The sequence below is a fragment of the Theropithecus gelada genome, chromosome 10, assembly GCF_003255815.1.
Source record: "Theropithecus gelada isolate Dixy chromosome 10, Tgel_1.0, whole genome shotgun sequence".
In the NCBI taxonomy this organism is placed as follows: Eukaryota; Metazoa; Chordata; class Mammalia; order Primates; family Cercopithecidae; genus Theropithecus; species Theropithecus gelada.
Genome location: NC_037678.1, coordinates 13,993,373 through 14,010,587, shown reverse-complemented (window position 1 = coordinate 14,010,587; position 17,215 = coordinate 13,993,373). Strand labels below are relative to the sequence as shown.

At 51.1% G+C, this 17,215-nt stretch overlaps 1 protein-coding gene across 1 annotated transcript in view; it reads right to left on the bottom strand.

Annotated features, from left to right (window-relative positions):
* Positions 1–17,215, bottom strand: part of CACNG2 (calcium voltage-gated channel auxiliary subunit gamma 2) — a 142,527-nt gene that overhangs the window by 17,048 nt on the left and 108,264 nt on the right. Inside the window, exon 2 of the mRNA XM_025399742.1 lies at positions 9,820–9,903. Within this exon, the coding sequence (XP_025255527.1) occupies positions 9,820–9,903 (84 nt within the window). The remainder of the gene's footprint in view (positions 1–9,819; positions 9,904–17,215) is intronic.

Genomic DNA, 17,215 nt, shown 5'->3' with positions numbered 1-17,215 from the left:
ATGAACTAGGATAGAATAGAAACTGCTGACCAGTGTGCATTCTGGACGGTGGCTTTTGGTGATCATTTTGCTCTGGTCTGCAGATGTGATTGAGTACAAGTGGCAGCTTAGATGCTTCCTAACCATGGGATGGGGTCACAATGGTTTAAGCCACATTGGTTGCAATGACTTCTGGAGATGTCTCTCAGAAGCCCCCTTATGGCAATGCTTTCCAGAAGGGGCTGACAGCCCTGGGCAGGGGACAGGTAGCAGGATAATGGACCTGGATAACACTCCCAGCGTGCAGTCCCAGAAAGTGTGCTGGGCTGGGGCAGGTCATTTTCCCTCTTGGGCCTCCATTTTTCCCTCATCTGTAAAATGGGCGTGTGGGGCTGGGTGATCCCAAGGGAGTGTCTCACTCCAGCATTTCAGAAGCTAGGATGATGGGCTGGGTGCGGTAGCTTACGCCTGTAATCCCAGCACTTTGGGAGGCCAAGGCTGGCAGATCCCTTGAAGTGAGGAGTTCGAGACCAACCTGGCCAACATGGTGACACCGCGTCTCTACTAAAAAATACAAAAAATTAGCTGGGTGTGGTGGCGTGCACTTGTAATCCCAGCTACGGAGACAGGAGTATTGCTTGAACCCAGGAGGCGGAGGTTGCAATGAGCCGAGATGGTACCACTGCACTCCAGCCTGGGCGACAGAGTGAGACTCCATCTCAAAAAAAAAAAAAAAAAAAAAAAAAAAAGCCGGAATGATGGATCACTACATTTCTAAAACTCTAGGGGGGTGAGGAGGCCTGGTGGACACCCCTCATGCTGTTCCCTGGGGCTCTGGGAAGACCTAAAAAGCACTCTTCATGGGAGGCTCAGAGAAGTTGTGTAATTTGCCAAAGGTCACAGAGTGGAGCACCCCTTGAATTCAGGCCCCTTTATTCTAAGTAACAAGCTTGGGACTTGACACCTGGTCTCCCCACACCTCCCTGGCTTATGCTCCCCAGTGGGACTGGAGAAGCTGGGGAGAGAGGGACAATGGCGACGAGGGACACTGTCTGAGGCAGGGAAGGATGACTGTGGCCCAGCTTGATACCCAGTATCCTCCTCTGACCTCATTCTGGGAAGAGGGTGAGCATGCCAGCTGCTGTAGGGCGGGCGGTACCTTGTTTATTCACTCAGCAAACCTCTCCTGGGTCTGATCCTGGGAAAGGCCCTGTGCTGGAGGGGGTGGGTGGGTGGGAGGAGGACACTCTATTTGCAGCCACTCCTTGTGGTGTCCTCAAGCTGTTCACAGTCCGTGGGGAGAAGATTCCGTAACAGAAACCAAGATGAAACAGACTGGTATAGAGTGGTCACCTCCCCACACAGCAGCCTCGTCCTACATTCCCAGCCTCAGAGAAGGGCAGTGATGTTCGCCCCATCTGCCAGCCAGAACTGCTCGCCGTCCACAAGACCTCTCTCTTACTTCCCCCATCCAGGCTGTCAGTAAAAGCTGCCAGCTCGGCTGGGCATGATAGCTCACACCTGTAATCCCAGCACGTTGGGAGGCCGAGGTGGGTGGATCACCTGAGGTTAGGTGACCAACAAGACCGGCCTGACCAACATGGTAAAAACTCGTTTCTACTAAATACAAAAAATGAGCCGGGCGTGGTGGCAGACACCTGTAATCCCAGCTACTTGGGAGGATGAGGCAGAAGAATCACTTGAACCCAGGAGGTGGAGGTTACAGTGAGCTGAGATCATGCCACTGCACTCCAGCCTGGGCAACAAAAGCAAAACTGTCTCTAAAACAAAACAAAACAAAACAAAAACAAACAAACAAAAAACTGCTGGCTGTCGTGTCAAATATATCTAGAATCAAACCCCTTCTCAGCTACCTCTCCACTACCGGGCCTGAGCACCTGCCTTTTGAGCCTGGAGGATAGCTGTGGTCTCCTAGGTGGTCTCCCTCTCCTGCAGAAGCTGGAGTAATACTGGTAGCCTGAACATCAGACCATGCCTGTCCCCTGCTCAGAACCCTCCCACGGTGGTCTCATCTCAGGGGAAAGCAGAGGCTCCCGAGTCCTGGTCCCCACCCCTTCTCCCACCTGCCTGCCCCTCGTCTGCTTATCACAGGGTGTCCTGGCTGTTTTGAACCCGCCAGTCTCAGATACTTTGCACTGGCGGTTCCCTCTGCCTGAATGCTCTTCCAGGATATCTGCACCTCCCAAGCACTCCCTCACCTCCTTCAGGCCTCTGCTGCAATGTTACCTTTGCCGCAAGGACTTTCTGACCACCCTGTTGCAAACTGAAACCCTCCCTGGGGGCCCATCTCTCCTCCCTGTTTCCTCTTTGTTCTTTGCACTCATCACTATGCAATGGGACGCAACAGTGAGCACGGATTGTGGTGAATGCCTGCTGAATGTTCACTGGCTCCGGACAGGTGTGAAGAGCTGTCCAACTCTAACTCCCTTAATCCTCATGGCAATGCTAGGAAGATGACATGAGCATCGTCCCCACTGCGAGGAAACCGAGGCCCGGGGAGGTTCACCGGGAAGTGGCAGAGCTGGATTTGAAGCCCCGAGTGTGCCAAAGCTGCCTCCCACTGGTGTCCAAGTTCTGTAAATTCACCCCCTAGAAGCCCCTCGCATGGGTCCTCCCTCCCTCGGCTGCCTTCTGCCTCCCTCCTCCGTTCCACTCCTGCTATTGGCTTCCCCCAGGCTGCCTGTCATCATCCTCAGGTGGTCAGTGAATCCCTGGGGAGGTGTCAAGTTTAAAGGCAACTGGGCGTACATTTCTTGTGTGTTGGGGGGAGCTGAGTGGGGGCATCGGCTTTGCAGAGGGCTCACCTCCCTTCCCCCTTCTGTCCACTTCTGGCTCTGGAGTGTGGCCTGGTGATCCACCCGTTGAGGCCTGTCTGTGTGTGTGTGGCCTATGACACACTCCTTGGAGGGAGTGCGTCAGAGACAGCAGCCAGCCCTGGGCCCCTCACCCCCACCTCCAGCCCCAGGCTCTGAATATGGAGTGGGGAGACCTGACCATACCCCACAGTCCTGGACTATGAGTGGTCACAATAGAGTGGATTTTGGGGTCTTGCACACATTAGGTCTTAATACATGACTGTTGGAGGAAGCCAAATTCCTCTGATTCTTCAAATCACAATAGGACAGCTAGGAAATGTCAACTCCTATCTCCTGGACACAACATGCACGCATACACACACACACACACACTCAACACACATGGACCCACATACACACAGACACATGCAAACACACAAGTGCTTACACATTCAGACACAGACACTCAGACGCGCAGACATGCAGGTACCGAAAGACACGGAACACGGCACGGACTCATGCCCTCATGCACAAAGACAGATGCACAGATGCACGCTTGACATTCAAGAGAAGTCACACCCCAGTCACCACCGCCTCATTCCTCACCACGCTCCTCAATCTTTGGTTAACGAGGGAGGGAAGAGGATATGGAGGCCACCACAGCAGACACATTCGATGGGCCCACAGCGCTGGTTGGGAGAAACAGTCCAGTCACCATTCATTACTGGATAAGCCAGTGATAGGTGGGGCTAAGTCCATGTTGGTCATGCCTTTATGGAGCCCGGGGTGGTGACCAGGGGCTCCTATAGCTGTTTCTCTATCAGTGTGGTTCAGGAGAGGCTGGGGGACTCCTCAGATACTCATAGGCACTGGGGAGTAACAGTGTCCATTCATTCATTCATTTGTCCATCAGATATTAATTGAGTGCTTTCCTTCTGCCAGGCCCTCCAAGAGGCTGGGCAACGTCTTAAGCTTGGCCTGCTGGGTTGAGCGCAGTGAGCCCCACCATCCTTTTCACCCCAGGAGATGAGCTCTGAATTGCTGTCCAGCCATGCCCTTCTGGCATTCTCTGTCCTGCCTCTCTGCTCTACATCCCCAGTTCAGCTGGTGTAGCAAGGATGGTGGGAGTTACCCCAGACACCTCACTGGCCACTCCTGCTCAGCCCCCTTTCCTGGAGTGTCCTCATCTCCCTGGCCCCTAAGCCTTCATGGTGTTCTGGAGCTTAGTGTCTGGGCCTCTCCCCTTCTCTCTGTGTACCACTCCCTTGGTGAGTTCATTGAGTCTCACGGCTTTAAATATCACCTACATGCCAACAACGTGAAAACTCACTATCTCTGGCTGGGACCTCTCCTGTGAACACTGGACTCAGGTTCATACCGAGCCCGTGACATTGCCCCAGGAAGTCCCACAGGCATCTCTAACTGAATATGGCTGATATTGAGCCCCAGTCTCAACCTGTTGCTCCCCCATGGGCACGAGTCTTGGCACCATCCTTGCCTCCTTTCTTTCTCTCGAAATCCACATTCAGCCTTTCAGAAAATCCTGTGTGTGGTGCCCTGGAAATATTTTCAACATTGATCCTATTTCACCCCTTTCACTGCTACCACTCTGGTTCAAGCTGCCATCACCTCCTGCCTAAATTATAGCAACAGAGTTCTAACCCTTCTGTCAGCTTCTGCCCTCATCCCATTTCAGTCACTTATGAACACAGCAGCCAGAGCCTGTTCAAAAGTGAGATGGTGTCGGTCAACCAGAGCAAACCCCCAAATTCTCACTGCAACCCACAGGGTCCTTGGGACTCTCCACACCTGCTCTTCCTTTGCCCTTCCTTGCTCACTCCATTCTTCTCTTACGAGGCTCAGTCCTGTTCCTCAGATATTCCAGGCATGCTCCCAAGCCAGGACCTTTGCACTTGCTGTTTGTTCTTCTTTTTATTTTTATTTTTTGAAGTGGAGTTTCGCTCTTGTTGTCCAGGCTGGAGTGCAATGGCACAATCTTGGCTCACCGCAACCTCTACCTCCCATATTCAAGGGATTTTCCTGCCTCAGCCTCCCGAGTAGCTGGGAATACAGGCATGCACCACCATGCCTGGTTAAAGTTTTTTGATATTTTTGGTAGAGACGGGGTTTCTCTGTGTTGGTCAGGCTGGTCTTGAACTCCCGACCTCAGGTGATCCACCCGCCTCGGCCTCCCAAAGTGCTGAGATTACAGGCGCCTGCCACTACGCCCGGCCGCTGTTCATTCTTGATCCCATCCCTACTCTAGAATTTCCCATCCCCTGTCCCTGCTTGATTTTTTTTTCCATAAGTCTTATCTCAGTCTAACATATTACATCATTCACTTGTTAGTTTCATTTTTTTGTAGATTACAAGTACCCTGAGGACCATAACCTCAGTACCTTGAAAAGGACCTGGCATACAGGGGGGTCCACTCCAGAAAGATCTGTGGAGTGTGTGAATTGCTCACACTTACAAGTGAAGGAAGATGCTACATCTGTTTCACGGACCATGTGACTTCACAGGAAATTTAAGGGGCCCCCGCGATGTGTGTTGCTGGTGTGACTCAGCTTGGTCCAGTTCTTCATTCTGCAGAGGTCTTGGGTTTAGGAATACTCCGGTGGCTGGATTGTGCCCCATCCAGCTCACACCTCTGCTTTTCCAGGAAGAATTAATTTAGGGTTGGGTGTGGTGGTTCATGCCTGTAAGCCCAGCACTTCGGGAGGCTGAGGTGGGTGGATCACCTGAGGTCAGAAGTTCGAGACCAACCTGGCCAACATGGCGAAATCCCGTCTCTACTAAAAATACAAAAATTAGCCAGATGTGGTGGCAGGTGCCTGTAATCCTAGCTACTCAGGAGGCTGAAGCAGGAGAATCGCTTGAACCCAGGAGGCAGAGGTTTCAGTGAGCCAAGATTGTGCCACTGCACTCCAGCCTGGGTGGCAGAGCAAGACCCCATCTTAAAACAAAACAAAACAAAAAAAGAATTAATTGAGCTGTTTGGGAACATCGAAAACAAGCCCCAGGTCCCTTAGGAGATGCTCTACATGGGTGGAAATCTGCTCTTTGGGGAGAAAGAAGAGTTGCTTGACTGCTTCTTTCCTCTCCTTTCACCTCTGTCCCTATCCTGAAATCTGTCCCCGGCCCCATGGCCCATGCTCCATCAGTGGCCACCCCTGCTGCTGTCAGCTCTGTCTCCCAAACATCTCCTTCCTTCTCACCATCACCATGGTTACACTCTGGTTTCCCCCCACCCCCCAACCCCGCCACCTGGGCTCCCTGCCTCCGTTTCCAACCATCAGTACCACAGCAGCCAGGCTGACGTGTCTAAATCGGTCATTCCCATCACACTTAGAATGAGAACTGAGGTCTCCCCTTGGTCCCAGGCCCACATGACTGGGTTCCTGTGCTGTCTGTGCTGTAGGACCCCACTCTACCCCTGCACTGGGCTCCTGCAGGACCAGCCACACCGCTGATCCTCAAACATGATGCTTTGTGTCTGCTTTAAGGACCCTGCTCCTGCTCTTCTCTCTGTCAGCTACTCTTTTCCCTAGAAATCTTACCTAGTTCCCTTTCTTCACTCAGAGAAACTGTGGGACCACCTTATCTAAGTGACATGCCCCCAGGACCCACTGGTCCCTCCCCCATCACTCTCCACTCTCCAACTCCTCCCAGACCACTCAGAAACTATCTCAGCTGGGGCTGGGCATGGTGGCTCACGCCTGTAATCTCAACACTTTGGGAGGCTGAGGCAGGCAGATCACCTGAGGTCAGGAGTTTAAGACCAGCCTGGCTTACTTGGTGAAACCCCATCTTTACTAAAAATACAAAAAATTAGCCAGGAATAGTGGCACACGCATGTAATCCCAGCTACTCGGGAGGCTGAGGCAGGAGAATCACTTGAACCCGGAAAGCAGAGGTTTGGTGTCACTTGCACTCCTACCTGGATGAAAGAGCAAGAGACTCCATCTCAACAACAACAACAACAACAACAACAACAAAACTATCTCAGGGTGCAGAGGGCAGGGAGAGGGTGTTTCACACTTGTTTATTACTTGTTTCTTACACTAGGATATAACCTTCATGAAGGCACTGGCCCTCTTTGTTTGATTTACTCTTGGATCCCCAGGACTGACAATAGTGCTGGCACTCAGTGAGTGCTTAGTAAATATCTCTCGAGTGAATGAATGAATGAATGGGCTCTGGTGCCATCTTCTCTAGGGAACCCTTCTAGAAGGACCTCCTCTGGTCTGGGTTAGGGAACAGGTTCCCTCAGCACCACACGCTTCCTTCTATTCCAGCATGCAGCATAAACATTAGGTCCATAGGTCTCCCTCCAGATGGCTAGCCCTCAGGGAGAGGGGCTGCTTCTGCCCCCTTACAGCCTCCCCTGCGGCAGATGAGCTGTGCACATGGGTTTGACAGACCTGAACTAGGAGTGGACTCAGGCCCTGCCCACCCCAGGTGCAGCTCAGCCCGCCTCCTTGGGCCTAAGCTCTGCACACCTCTGGGAGCCACCCGCCTACCTCTGGCGAATGGGGACCCAGCTGTTTTCTTCTGGAAGCCTGTTGCTTGCATTGATCTCGGGGCATTAGACTATGATTTACTTGAGTGTTCACATATTCACCCGCCCAGTCACTTCATTGCTGAGTCATCAAAGTGCTTTTTTGGGTCAAATTCCCTGCCATGGCCTTTTCTGGGTGCTTGGGATGAATGGGATATAGCTCTGCCTTCAAGAAGCTCATAGCCTCTTGGGGATCCCAAGTGTGAACCAGTGAAATTGCAGCAAAATGTGATCAGGGTTGAATTGTAGACATATGCAGGGTGCCAGGGAGGCCCTGGAGGAGCTTCTGAATCAGAAGCAGGGGTAGGGAGTGGGGGCAAGGGGAATCCTTCTAGAAAAATCATCCCTGTCTCCCAGCTTCTCTCAAGATCTAGGTTAGAACTTCGTAGAGAATGATAGAAACTCACGTCTTCCAGCTTTAAAAAATTATTTTTGTTGTCCAGCCCAGGACTAGCATTTTATAGACCAGGGGTCAGCAAACTATACCAAATGAAGACTAATGCCTGGTTGTGTAAATCAAGTTAAACTTCACTGTAACACAGCCACACATATGCCTCCTTATTGTCAGTGGCCACAAGAGCAGAGTTAGGTAAATGGGACAGAGACTGTATGGCCCAAAAAGCCTAAAATATTCAACATCTGATCCTTCACAGAAAAAGTTTGCCGACCCCTGTTACAGATGTTCAAAAAATATTGTTGGATTAAGTCAACTCAAATCAGACCTTCAGAATCCTGTGTTGCCAATCTGAGTCCAAGTCTTTTGTCCAGGGACACCAAAATGAACCAAATACTCTATGCTCTATGCTCTTCTTTCTTAAAAACAAGGAAATGGAGGTGTTGAATTGTTAGGAATTGCCACTGAAGAATCCTCTATCTCTTCTTAACAAAAAGCATTCATTGAGCCGTTATAAGGGCAGCAATGAATGAGACAAGTTTCCTGCCCCCAGGCGCTTACTGCCTAGCAGATAAAGCATGACATAATTCAGACTCCACCTGGTGAGCCCTGTGCTCCGGGAGTGTGGCTCCCAGTGTGAGGCTTGGCTTTGCTTGCTGGCTTCTGCCTTCTACATTCAGGCCTCACCTCTATCATGCAGTGTCTCCCAAGTTGAGCTGTTTTTCCAAGGGCCCTCCCCGCCAGGCTGTGCTCTTCTTGGGGCCAGGGACTGTGTCTCCCTCATACATCTTGGCCTCCCCAGCACTGAGCACAGGATCCAGCACACAGAAGGAGCTCAACCCACATTTACTGCACAGCCGGGCTCCTGCAGCCCCACCCCAGACACAGTCGTAGGTAACAGGTAACCACAACCAAATGGCCTGTTAGGAATTCCAGTTAAGAGCAACGTCTTGAGGGAATTCATAAAAGGAAATGACGAGCAGGGTATGATATTTTTTCCTTTAAAAAAAAGAATCTAAAAATTGCATCGTGTTGCCTCCTTCTCTCTTCCCAGCTGCCTGACTGACTTCACATTCCACGGGCTTTTCAATGAAACCAGATTCCAGGCTGACCTGAGAGCTGGGCTTGATGTGAGAAGTAATTATTGAAAGAGACAGGGGCAACCTATGTAATAAAATGCCTCCTACATACTTCATAAAAGTGATCTGAGGGTAATGGCAACCGTTGTGCTGTTGGGGAGGGGAGGTGGAAGGGTCTGGAGCAGAGGCGGGGATGCTCCTGGGAGGAGAGCAAACCTCCTTCCAAAGAGATGGCCTGAGAACCTTTGGCTTTGCTGTCCCAGGCATCAAGGACTCTCAGCCCCTCTCTTGGAAATCCCTTTCTCAGGGAATAGGTAGCCTTGTTAGTTTTTGCTGATACTTGAGACATTTCCTTGGGGCCTCAGACTGCTTTCTCTTGATAATATGTCTCAGGTGGATTTAAGATTGCAGCTGTTACATCAGGATTTAACTTTGACTTACTTGACTTGCGGGGGAAGAAAAAAATCTCTCTCTCTCTCTCTCTTTTTTTTTTTTTTTTTTTTCATTAGAAGTTCCAATCTGGCACTGCCTGGTGGGTTACTTCATCCAATTATTCAAGAAATATTCACTGAGCACTTATTACACGCCAAGCACTGGGCCGAGAATATAATGGTGAATGCTAGGGTGAGTCCATACGCTAGCAGAGTTGGGAGATGGTTACTCCAATAGTCAAGGACCCCACAGCAATGATAAAGTACTGTCCTCTGGGAACTCATGCAGAAGGCAGGAAGGACTTCCTGGAGAAGGTGATGTTTTAGCTGAGGTCGACTGAGTAGGAGTTTGCCAGACAAAGACGGGGAGGGAAGGGCATTGCAGGCAGAGGGAACAGCATGTATGAAGGTCTGCACTCCGGAAAGGAGAGAGATTCAGCTTTTGCCTGCCCTCTGCTGTGATGAGGGCCTCTAGATAGGCCTGGTCCTTGACTCTGTGAAGGATGGAAGGGCAGGGCCCACCACCAGGAGGGAGATAGAAACAATTGTGTGCACTCACGGAGGAAATATTCTGCTGTGTCAGCTTCGTAATCTGCATCCTCTGGGAAGTGATCGATTTGCTTGCACAGACCTTTGAAATTCCCTGCAAAACAAGGGGAGAAGGAGGGCATGAAACATCATAGTTTTGGGGGTGCTTAGGGCCCACCTGCCTCTTCTAGACTTCTGGCTCTTTGGAAACTCACTCAGCCGTCTCTCTCACCCCTGAAGGAAGGTTTCATTTTGTCTGTTTGGACATCTGCCTGGTGAATCACAATACACACCCGCAGTACTGCGGAGAGGATCTAAAGCCGACGACTTCAAAACGCTGCCTTCTGTCCCTGCACCGAAGCTTCTGAGGATTAGCGGAGGCTTGGCAGCGGTGGAGGCTTGATTCCGGGCTGGGGACTGCCACGGAAGAGGCTGACGAACACTCCTCAGCCCGTCTCTGTGCCCCAGCTTGGCTGGGAGTCACCCTGCATTTTACATGTGAGAAAGCAGCAGATCACTTTCTAACAGGGACACACCCCACACTGGTGCTGCCAGATGCTGCCACAGCCCTTTAGAAGAGCCTGCAAAACACTTTCCCATCTGCAATTGCACGAAATTCACCAAACCCAGCCGCCAACCGCTCTGAAATAAATATGGGGGTGGGGAGGAGATTGAGCCCCCTGGGGGCTGTACCCTTGGCCAAGTTCTTGAACTACAACTCAATTTGGTTCCACCACAGGCCTGTGAGAGGGGTCTTATCATCGCCATTGTACAGATGAGGACACTGAAGCTCAGAGAGGCAAAACTATCTGAGTAAGTACTTGTGGCTAGGAAATGATGGAATCAGGGCTCCAACTAGGGTCTTTTGACTCTAAACATTTCCTTGGTGCCTGCTGGGAAGGTGAGAACCGGCCCGGGGCAAATCCCAGCACAGTGTCACAGGCAGGTCTTCCCCTGTGTTCACTGATGAGTGAGTGAACTCTTGAATGCAGCCTTTCCAAAAACTGATAAGTAGCATAGACCGTACAATCACCAGAGCATCGGCTTCCTGACAGCAGAGACTGTTTCATTCACCATCTTATCCCCAGCACCAGCATAGGCACAGCGAACGTCCTTTAACCTTCTCTGAATGGAAGAAGAATTGGGTGGGGTGTATGCACACTGGGTAAGACGCAGGTTGCACAGCCAGACTGCCTGGGTCCAGCTGTGTGTCACTTAGTGTCCTCACCTGAGAGTGGCAATAACAAGAATTCTTCCCTGGCAGATTGTCGTGGAGGTTCACTGAGCTGATGCATGTTGAGTAGTCAGAACAGTGCCTGACACATTTAGGAAGTCCTTGGGGGCATTGACGTGAGAGAGAAATGAAATTTGACTATGTCCAGCCACTGACTTAGTAGCTAGTGTGACCTAATTAATAGAGCCCTCAATACATGTTGGCAATGATTTCCTTCTACAGTCCTGAGACTATGTCTTATAAAGTAGGGGCAGATTCCAGTGTGTACTATAGATATTACTCAGGAATTTTATGGTATTACATATACCTTTTTTTTTTTTCTGAAATGGAGTCTCACTCTGTCACCCAGGCTTAAGTGCAATGGCACGATCTCGGCTCACTGCAACCTCCGCCTCCCGAGTTCAAGCGATTCTCCTGCCTCAGCCTCCCAAGTAGCCGGGGTTACAGGCACACACCATCATAACTGGCTAAATTTTTGTATTTTAGTAGAGACGGGATTTCACCATATTGGCCAGGCTGGTCCCCACTCCTGACCTCAAGAGATCTGCCTACCGTGGCCACCAAAAGTGCTGGGATTACAGGCATGAGCCACTGTGCCCAGCCTAGACCTATATGTATGTACAAAATATATAATTATATATTAGTTTGGTGCAAAAGCAATTGTGGTTTTTGCCATCCAAGTAATAGTGAAACCGTAATTACTTTGCACCAACCTAATAGTACGCAGGTATATAGTATACAGGGATACTTATTACTACATAGAAATATAAGCATTTTAGGAACTTCTGGCTATGCTGCATATAATGGAAAAGAGGAACCTCTGTAACTTCCTTTCACACATGAGCTCTCCCTGTACCAAATTCACCAACTTTTTCTACAAGAGAAACAATTCCCCAGAGCATATCGGGACTTCCGGTCGCTTCACTGAAGCTTGGTAGGGCCACTCAAAATGGTCCCATGGGCAGGTGTCTTCTCTGAGTGTTTTGGGTTCCGTGCTTTTTGCTGTTCCCACCCCTCTCCTGTCATGGCCTCTCTGCCCTCCTGCATCTTGGGGTGTTAAAAGGAAGCCTTGTCCCCTCCGTAGTACCTTGTTTCCCTAATCCAACCACTCACCCTTCTCTGTGGGAAAAGTCTTCATACCAGCTGCTAAGAGGATAACAAATTCTCCCTATTGTTACAATTACAAATCAGTGTATTTGAAAAGCACTTTGCGAAGCACTTTCATATCCTTTCAATTCAATCTGACAAATATTTCAGCAAGCCGGTGCCAGGCATCTTTATAAAGAATCTGTGCAGGAGTGAGGCTCAGAGAGCAGTACTGACATGCCCCGAGGCGTCCCACAAATTGAGGACAGAGCTTAACCCAGAAGGGCCCCAGCTGCATCCTGGTGGGCCACACCCACTCCTGTTCCCCACAGGAACAGGAGGGTGGAAAGGGAGGGATTATGAGGATGGATCATGGAGTCCAAGCTGGGTAAACAGGGAAATGAGGACCTGAAGGGCAAGTGAGGCAGTGCAAAGGCAGGGGTGCGGGGTGGAGCAGGGAGGGCAGTCAATGCTTTTGAGCCTAGGGTTGGGGTGGGGTCAAAGCATTATTGAAATGGGGGTGCATGGGAGTGAGCTGCAAGGGTGGCACGTGGTAGCCAGAGAGTGGAATGTAAAAGACAGAGTTGAGGGGGTGCGGGTATTGGAAATGCCAAGGGCAAGGGTAAGACCCCACAGGAACAGGAGCTCACATTCTACGGGGAGCCTGGTGGCTCCTCCGGTGCAAGCCTGGGCCTCACTCATCCTTGGACCATCGGTTCCTAGCACAGTGCCTGGCACAGAAGGAGGGTTCAGGAGATGCTAACAGAGAGGCCATGTGAGATAATCAGTGGCCCAGACCTCTCCTCGAGGCCTAGACCTGGGTATCCAACTGCCTATTTGATGTCTCTTGGTGGATGTTTTAAAGGCACTGAACGTGAACTCCTGATCTTTCCCTCCTGCCTGGTGCTCTGGAGGCCCCAGTTAGCTCAGCAAATGCTTCTCCAGGACTTCCTGGTGTAAGCCTGAGCCTAGTTGTCAGCGCCGACATCTATCTCTTCCTCCTCCCTGCAGGCTCCATCCATCAGGGTGTCCTGTCTGTGTTAGATCCTTAGTGTCTCAAACTTGCCTGATGCCTCTGAGACAGCACCGCCCACCACCAGGCCACCATCCCTGCTCCCTGGATGGCTGCCGTGGCCTCCCCACTCATCAGTTTGCACCCACTCTTATCCTTCTCTACAGAGTTATGACAGTGATCCTTTGTACATGCAAATCTGATCATGCCACCTCCAGCTCGGAAACACTCCAGCTTCCCAGTGCTCTCGGGGAAAAGCTCAACATCTCTAACAAAGCCTGACCCTCAACCTCCACCTCTGGCCTCACCTCCCACCTGCCTCCTCCCTCCTTGCTCATCTCTGCCTTCTTTCCTGCCACGCTCCCTCCTACCTCAGGACCTTGGCACATGCATGCTGGTCCTGCTGCCTGAGCGCCCACCATGTCCTTTGTTGCCTCTTTCTCCTAACCTCCCTGTGTCTCCCTGCACTGTGCTACTGGGGTGTCCTCCATTAGCTGGCTAGTGCTGGCTGCTTTGTGTTGGAGGGAGATATTAAGGCCTGTATGCTACTAGTGGGAATGTTCTAGTAGAGAGGGAAGAAGGGAAGGACTGGGGGCAGTGGCTCAGGCTTTAGCTTTGGGAAGCTGAGACAGGAGGATCCCTTGAACCCAGGAGTTCAAAACCAGCGTGGGCAACATAGCAAGACCCTATATCTACAAAAAGTAAAAACTAATTAGCCAAGTGTGGTGGTATGTGTTTGTGGTCCTAGCTTACTTGGGAGGCTGAGGCAGGAGGATCCCTTCAACTCAGGTGTTTGAAGCTGCAGTGAGCTAGGATAGCACCACTGCACTCCAGTCTGGTGACAGAGCAAGACTCTGTCTCGAAAATAAAATCAAAATAAAAAAGTAAAAGAAAGGAGGACAGAAGGGATAACCTGCAGAGATGGGGGCGCAATACAGATGCACTGTGCAAGGAGATGAGGCCCAGGACACAGTGCAAGGATGGGTGGTGCTGTGCCAGGAGGGACAGCAGAGCTCGTGGGTGCAGTGCTGGGGATGGGCAGACATGGTGGGAGGGTATAACACTTCACTTCTGCTTCCTTCTATTTTCCCAACGAAATGGGAAGTAGGAGCATTAACTGAGAGGACGGGGAGGAAGGGTTGGGGATGGGAGGACAGAGGAAGGGAAGCGAGAGTGGGAGGGAGTGGACCAGGCTGTGAAGTATGTGTGTCAGTGGCATGAAGGCCTCTTCTGAGATTCTGTGGCTTTCTCCGGCCACATTCAGGGCGTGGGTGCAGTTAGTTGGAGAGTCGCCTCTAACCAGGAGGAGGTTTGTGAGGTGAGTGCAACAGGGAGAGGGTGGAAAGGGAGGGATTATGAGGATGGATCATGGAGTCCAAGCTGGGTAAACAGGGAAATGAGGACCTGAAGGGCAAGTGAGGCAGTGCAAAGGCAGGGGTGGGGTCAAAGCATTATTGAAATGGGAGTGCATGGGAGTGAGCTGCAAGGGTGACACGTGGTAGCCAGAGAGTGGGATGTAAAAGACAGAGTTGAGGGGGCGCGGGTATTGGAAATGCCAAGGGCAAGGGTAAGAGCCCGAATGAGGCGGCTCAGGACAGGTGGAGGTAGGATGATCTTCAAGTACGCACTGGAAAGGTCATACAAATTAATAGATAAGGCAAAACTACAATGTTCGCTCATATGTTCTGTATACATCAAGTATATATTAAGAAACTGCCTACCCGGTTAAAATGTGAAGGGCAAATGATTCAACAAATTATTCTAATAAGCCCCAAACCACCGACTGGGTTTTAGAAATGAATAGTGTGATCTTTTGATGATGAGGCTGTTATGAGCTAAATGATGGCTTGACTGGACCATGCTTTGACACAGGGAACCATACCAGATGCTCCCTAAACTTCCCTGTTAGAGTAAGGGTCATTCCATCTCGGCGAGTGCAGAATCTTCTCCTAACTTGTCCTCTACTGTTTGACTGGAGGACCTCTCCATGCCCAGCAGCCTCAGGAGGTCAGGGCCACTCTGCTTCTCTTGCCCCCACCCTTGGGGTGGGCCTTGGAGCTTATAGAACCTGAGAACAGAGCTGAGATCTCAACCCAGCCTTGGGCAGCGAGGAGAGGAGATGGAGCCTTAGTCCCAGCTCCTCTCTTCTCTCTGCCGGGCCCAACACAGGAGCCACCCCTGCCCCCGGCCAGCTTCCCTGACATAGCAAGACTGATTGGTACAACAGAATTTCAATATTTAACAATGGGTGAGGCAGCGCTGGCACATCAGGTTGGAGTGAAGGGGTCAAGATCGGGGACTGGAGGGGCTGCTTGCCTGGTTGTGGAATCTCCAAGGATGATAACGGGAGCAGCATTGGAGGCAGAGGCAGTGAGCCAGCGCTCAGCTCCCCAAGGACTGAATGACGGTGGCCATGAGGGAGTCAGACAGGTAGGCTGAGATGTGTTTCACAGAGACAGGGAGTTTAGGGAGGAGGCAGGGAAATGGACCGGAAATGTTGATGAGGTCCAGGGAGGCCTGGGATGTGGGCAGTAAAACACTCTCCCACACAGTGAGAGTTTGCAGGGGCGGTGGTGTCCTTCGGGGAGAGCCAGGTTTCCATTAGAGCAAGGACAGGAAGGGGGGATTCTGCTGGCACTGTGACCTAAATTCTAGAAGGTGCCATGGCAAGGATTTAGGAGGGCGGGGGAGTTAGAGATCCAGCCAGATCAGGGGACACATGGCCCTGAGGGACAAGTGATGAGTAGGGAGGAGTGATGGGGGTAAACTGGGATACAGGTCATGGTGAGATTGGTTCCAACGCCTCCGGTGGCGATGAGGCTGTGAGGGTCGGCTGGAGGAGCACAGGGTCTCCAGGAGCACTTGGAGCTCAGTGGGCCCTGGATTCAGTCTAATGGTGGTGCTGGGGAAGAGTGTGGGAGGGGAGGGGGTACTAGCAGCACTCAAGCATTAGAGGTGAAATTTGAACTTTGTAGGACATCTGCGTCAACAGATACCACTCCAGTAAGAGGAGAGTGGTGAGAGGTGATGAAATGAATGAGATTTCATTTCCCTAAGGCCAGCCTAGGGTTCCATTGTATTTCTTTCTGGTTGGTGGTAATCCACCCTGGGAGTTGTGATGGCTTCAGGCACAGATGGATCCAGGTGCTCCAAAATCTGGAATCTCTCTCCATCTCTGACTTTCCTCCTAGCTGGCTTCATTTCTAGGCATCCTCTGTCCCTATGGTAGAGACTAAGGGTCAAATGCCTAGCACTGGGATGGTAGAGGAAAATCTAACCTAATCTCTGCCTTTCAGGCTCACATTCTAGTGAGAAAGACAGACGGTACAGAATTTACTAGAGTGCAACGCCTCACATAATATATTAGAAGGAGGTGTGAGGCCTTATGGCAGCACAATTGTTCAGCTATCATTTATGTAGCACCAACTCTATGCCATGCTTCGTGCAATCTGCTGAGAACCCAGAGAGGGAAAAATACACTTTCTGTCCTCAAGGAACTTGCAGTCTATGGTAGCAGACAGAAAACACACGCTGTGGTGTAGAGGATGTGTGTGATGACGGAGGACAGTGGAGCGTGTCTGGGGCACACAGAAGGAAGGCTTGTCCAGGCGTGACAGTGTGTGAGTGACACAGGTCTCCTGAGGAAGAGCAGGTGCCTGAGCTGACACAAAGTGGAGGAGTCAGCCTGGTGAAGCAGGGAGGGGTCTGTGTGTGTGTCTGTGTGTGTGTGCGTGTGTGTGTCTGTGTGTGCGTGGGTGTGTGTGTCTATGTGTGTGCATGCGTGTGTGTCTGTGCATGTGTGTGTGTTTGTGTGTCTGTGTGTGCATGGGTGTGTGTGTTTGTGTGTGCATGCATGTGTGTCTGTGTGTGCATGGGCGTGTGTGTGCATGTGCGTGTGTTTGTGTGTCTGTGTGTGCATGGGCGTGTGTGTGTGTGCATGGGCGTGTGTTTGTGTGCGTGCATGTGTGTGTGTTTGTGTGTGTGTGCATGGGTGTGTGTATGTGTGTGTGCATGTGTGTGTGTGTCGTGTGTGTCTGTGTGTGCATGGATGTGTGTGTGTGTCTGTGTGTGCATGGGTGTGTGTGTGTCTGTGTG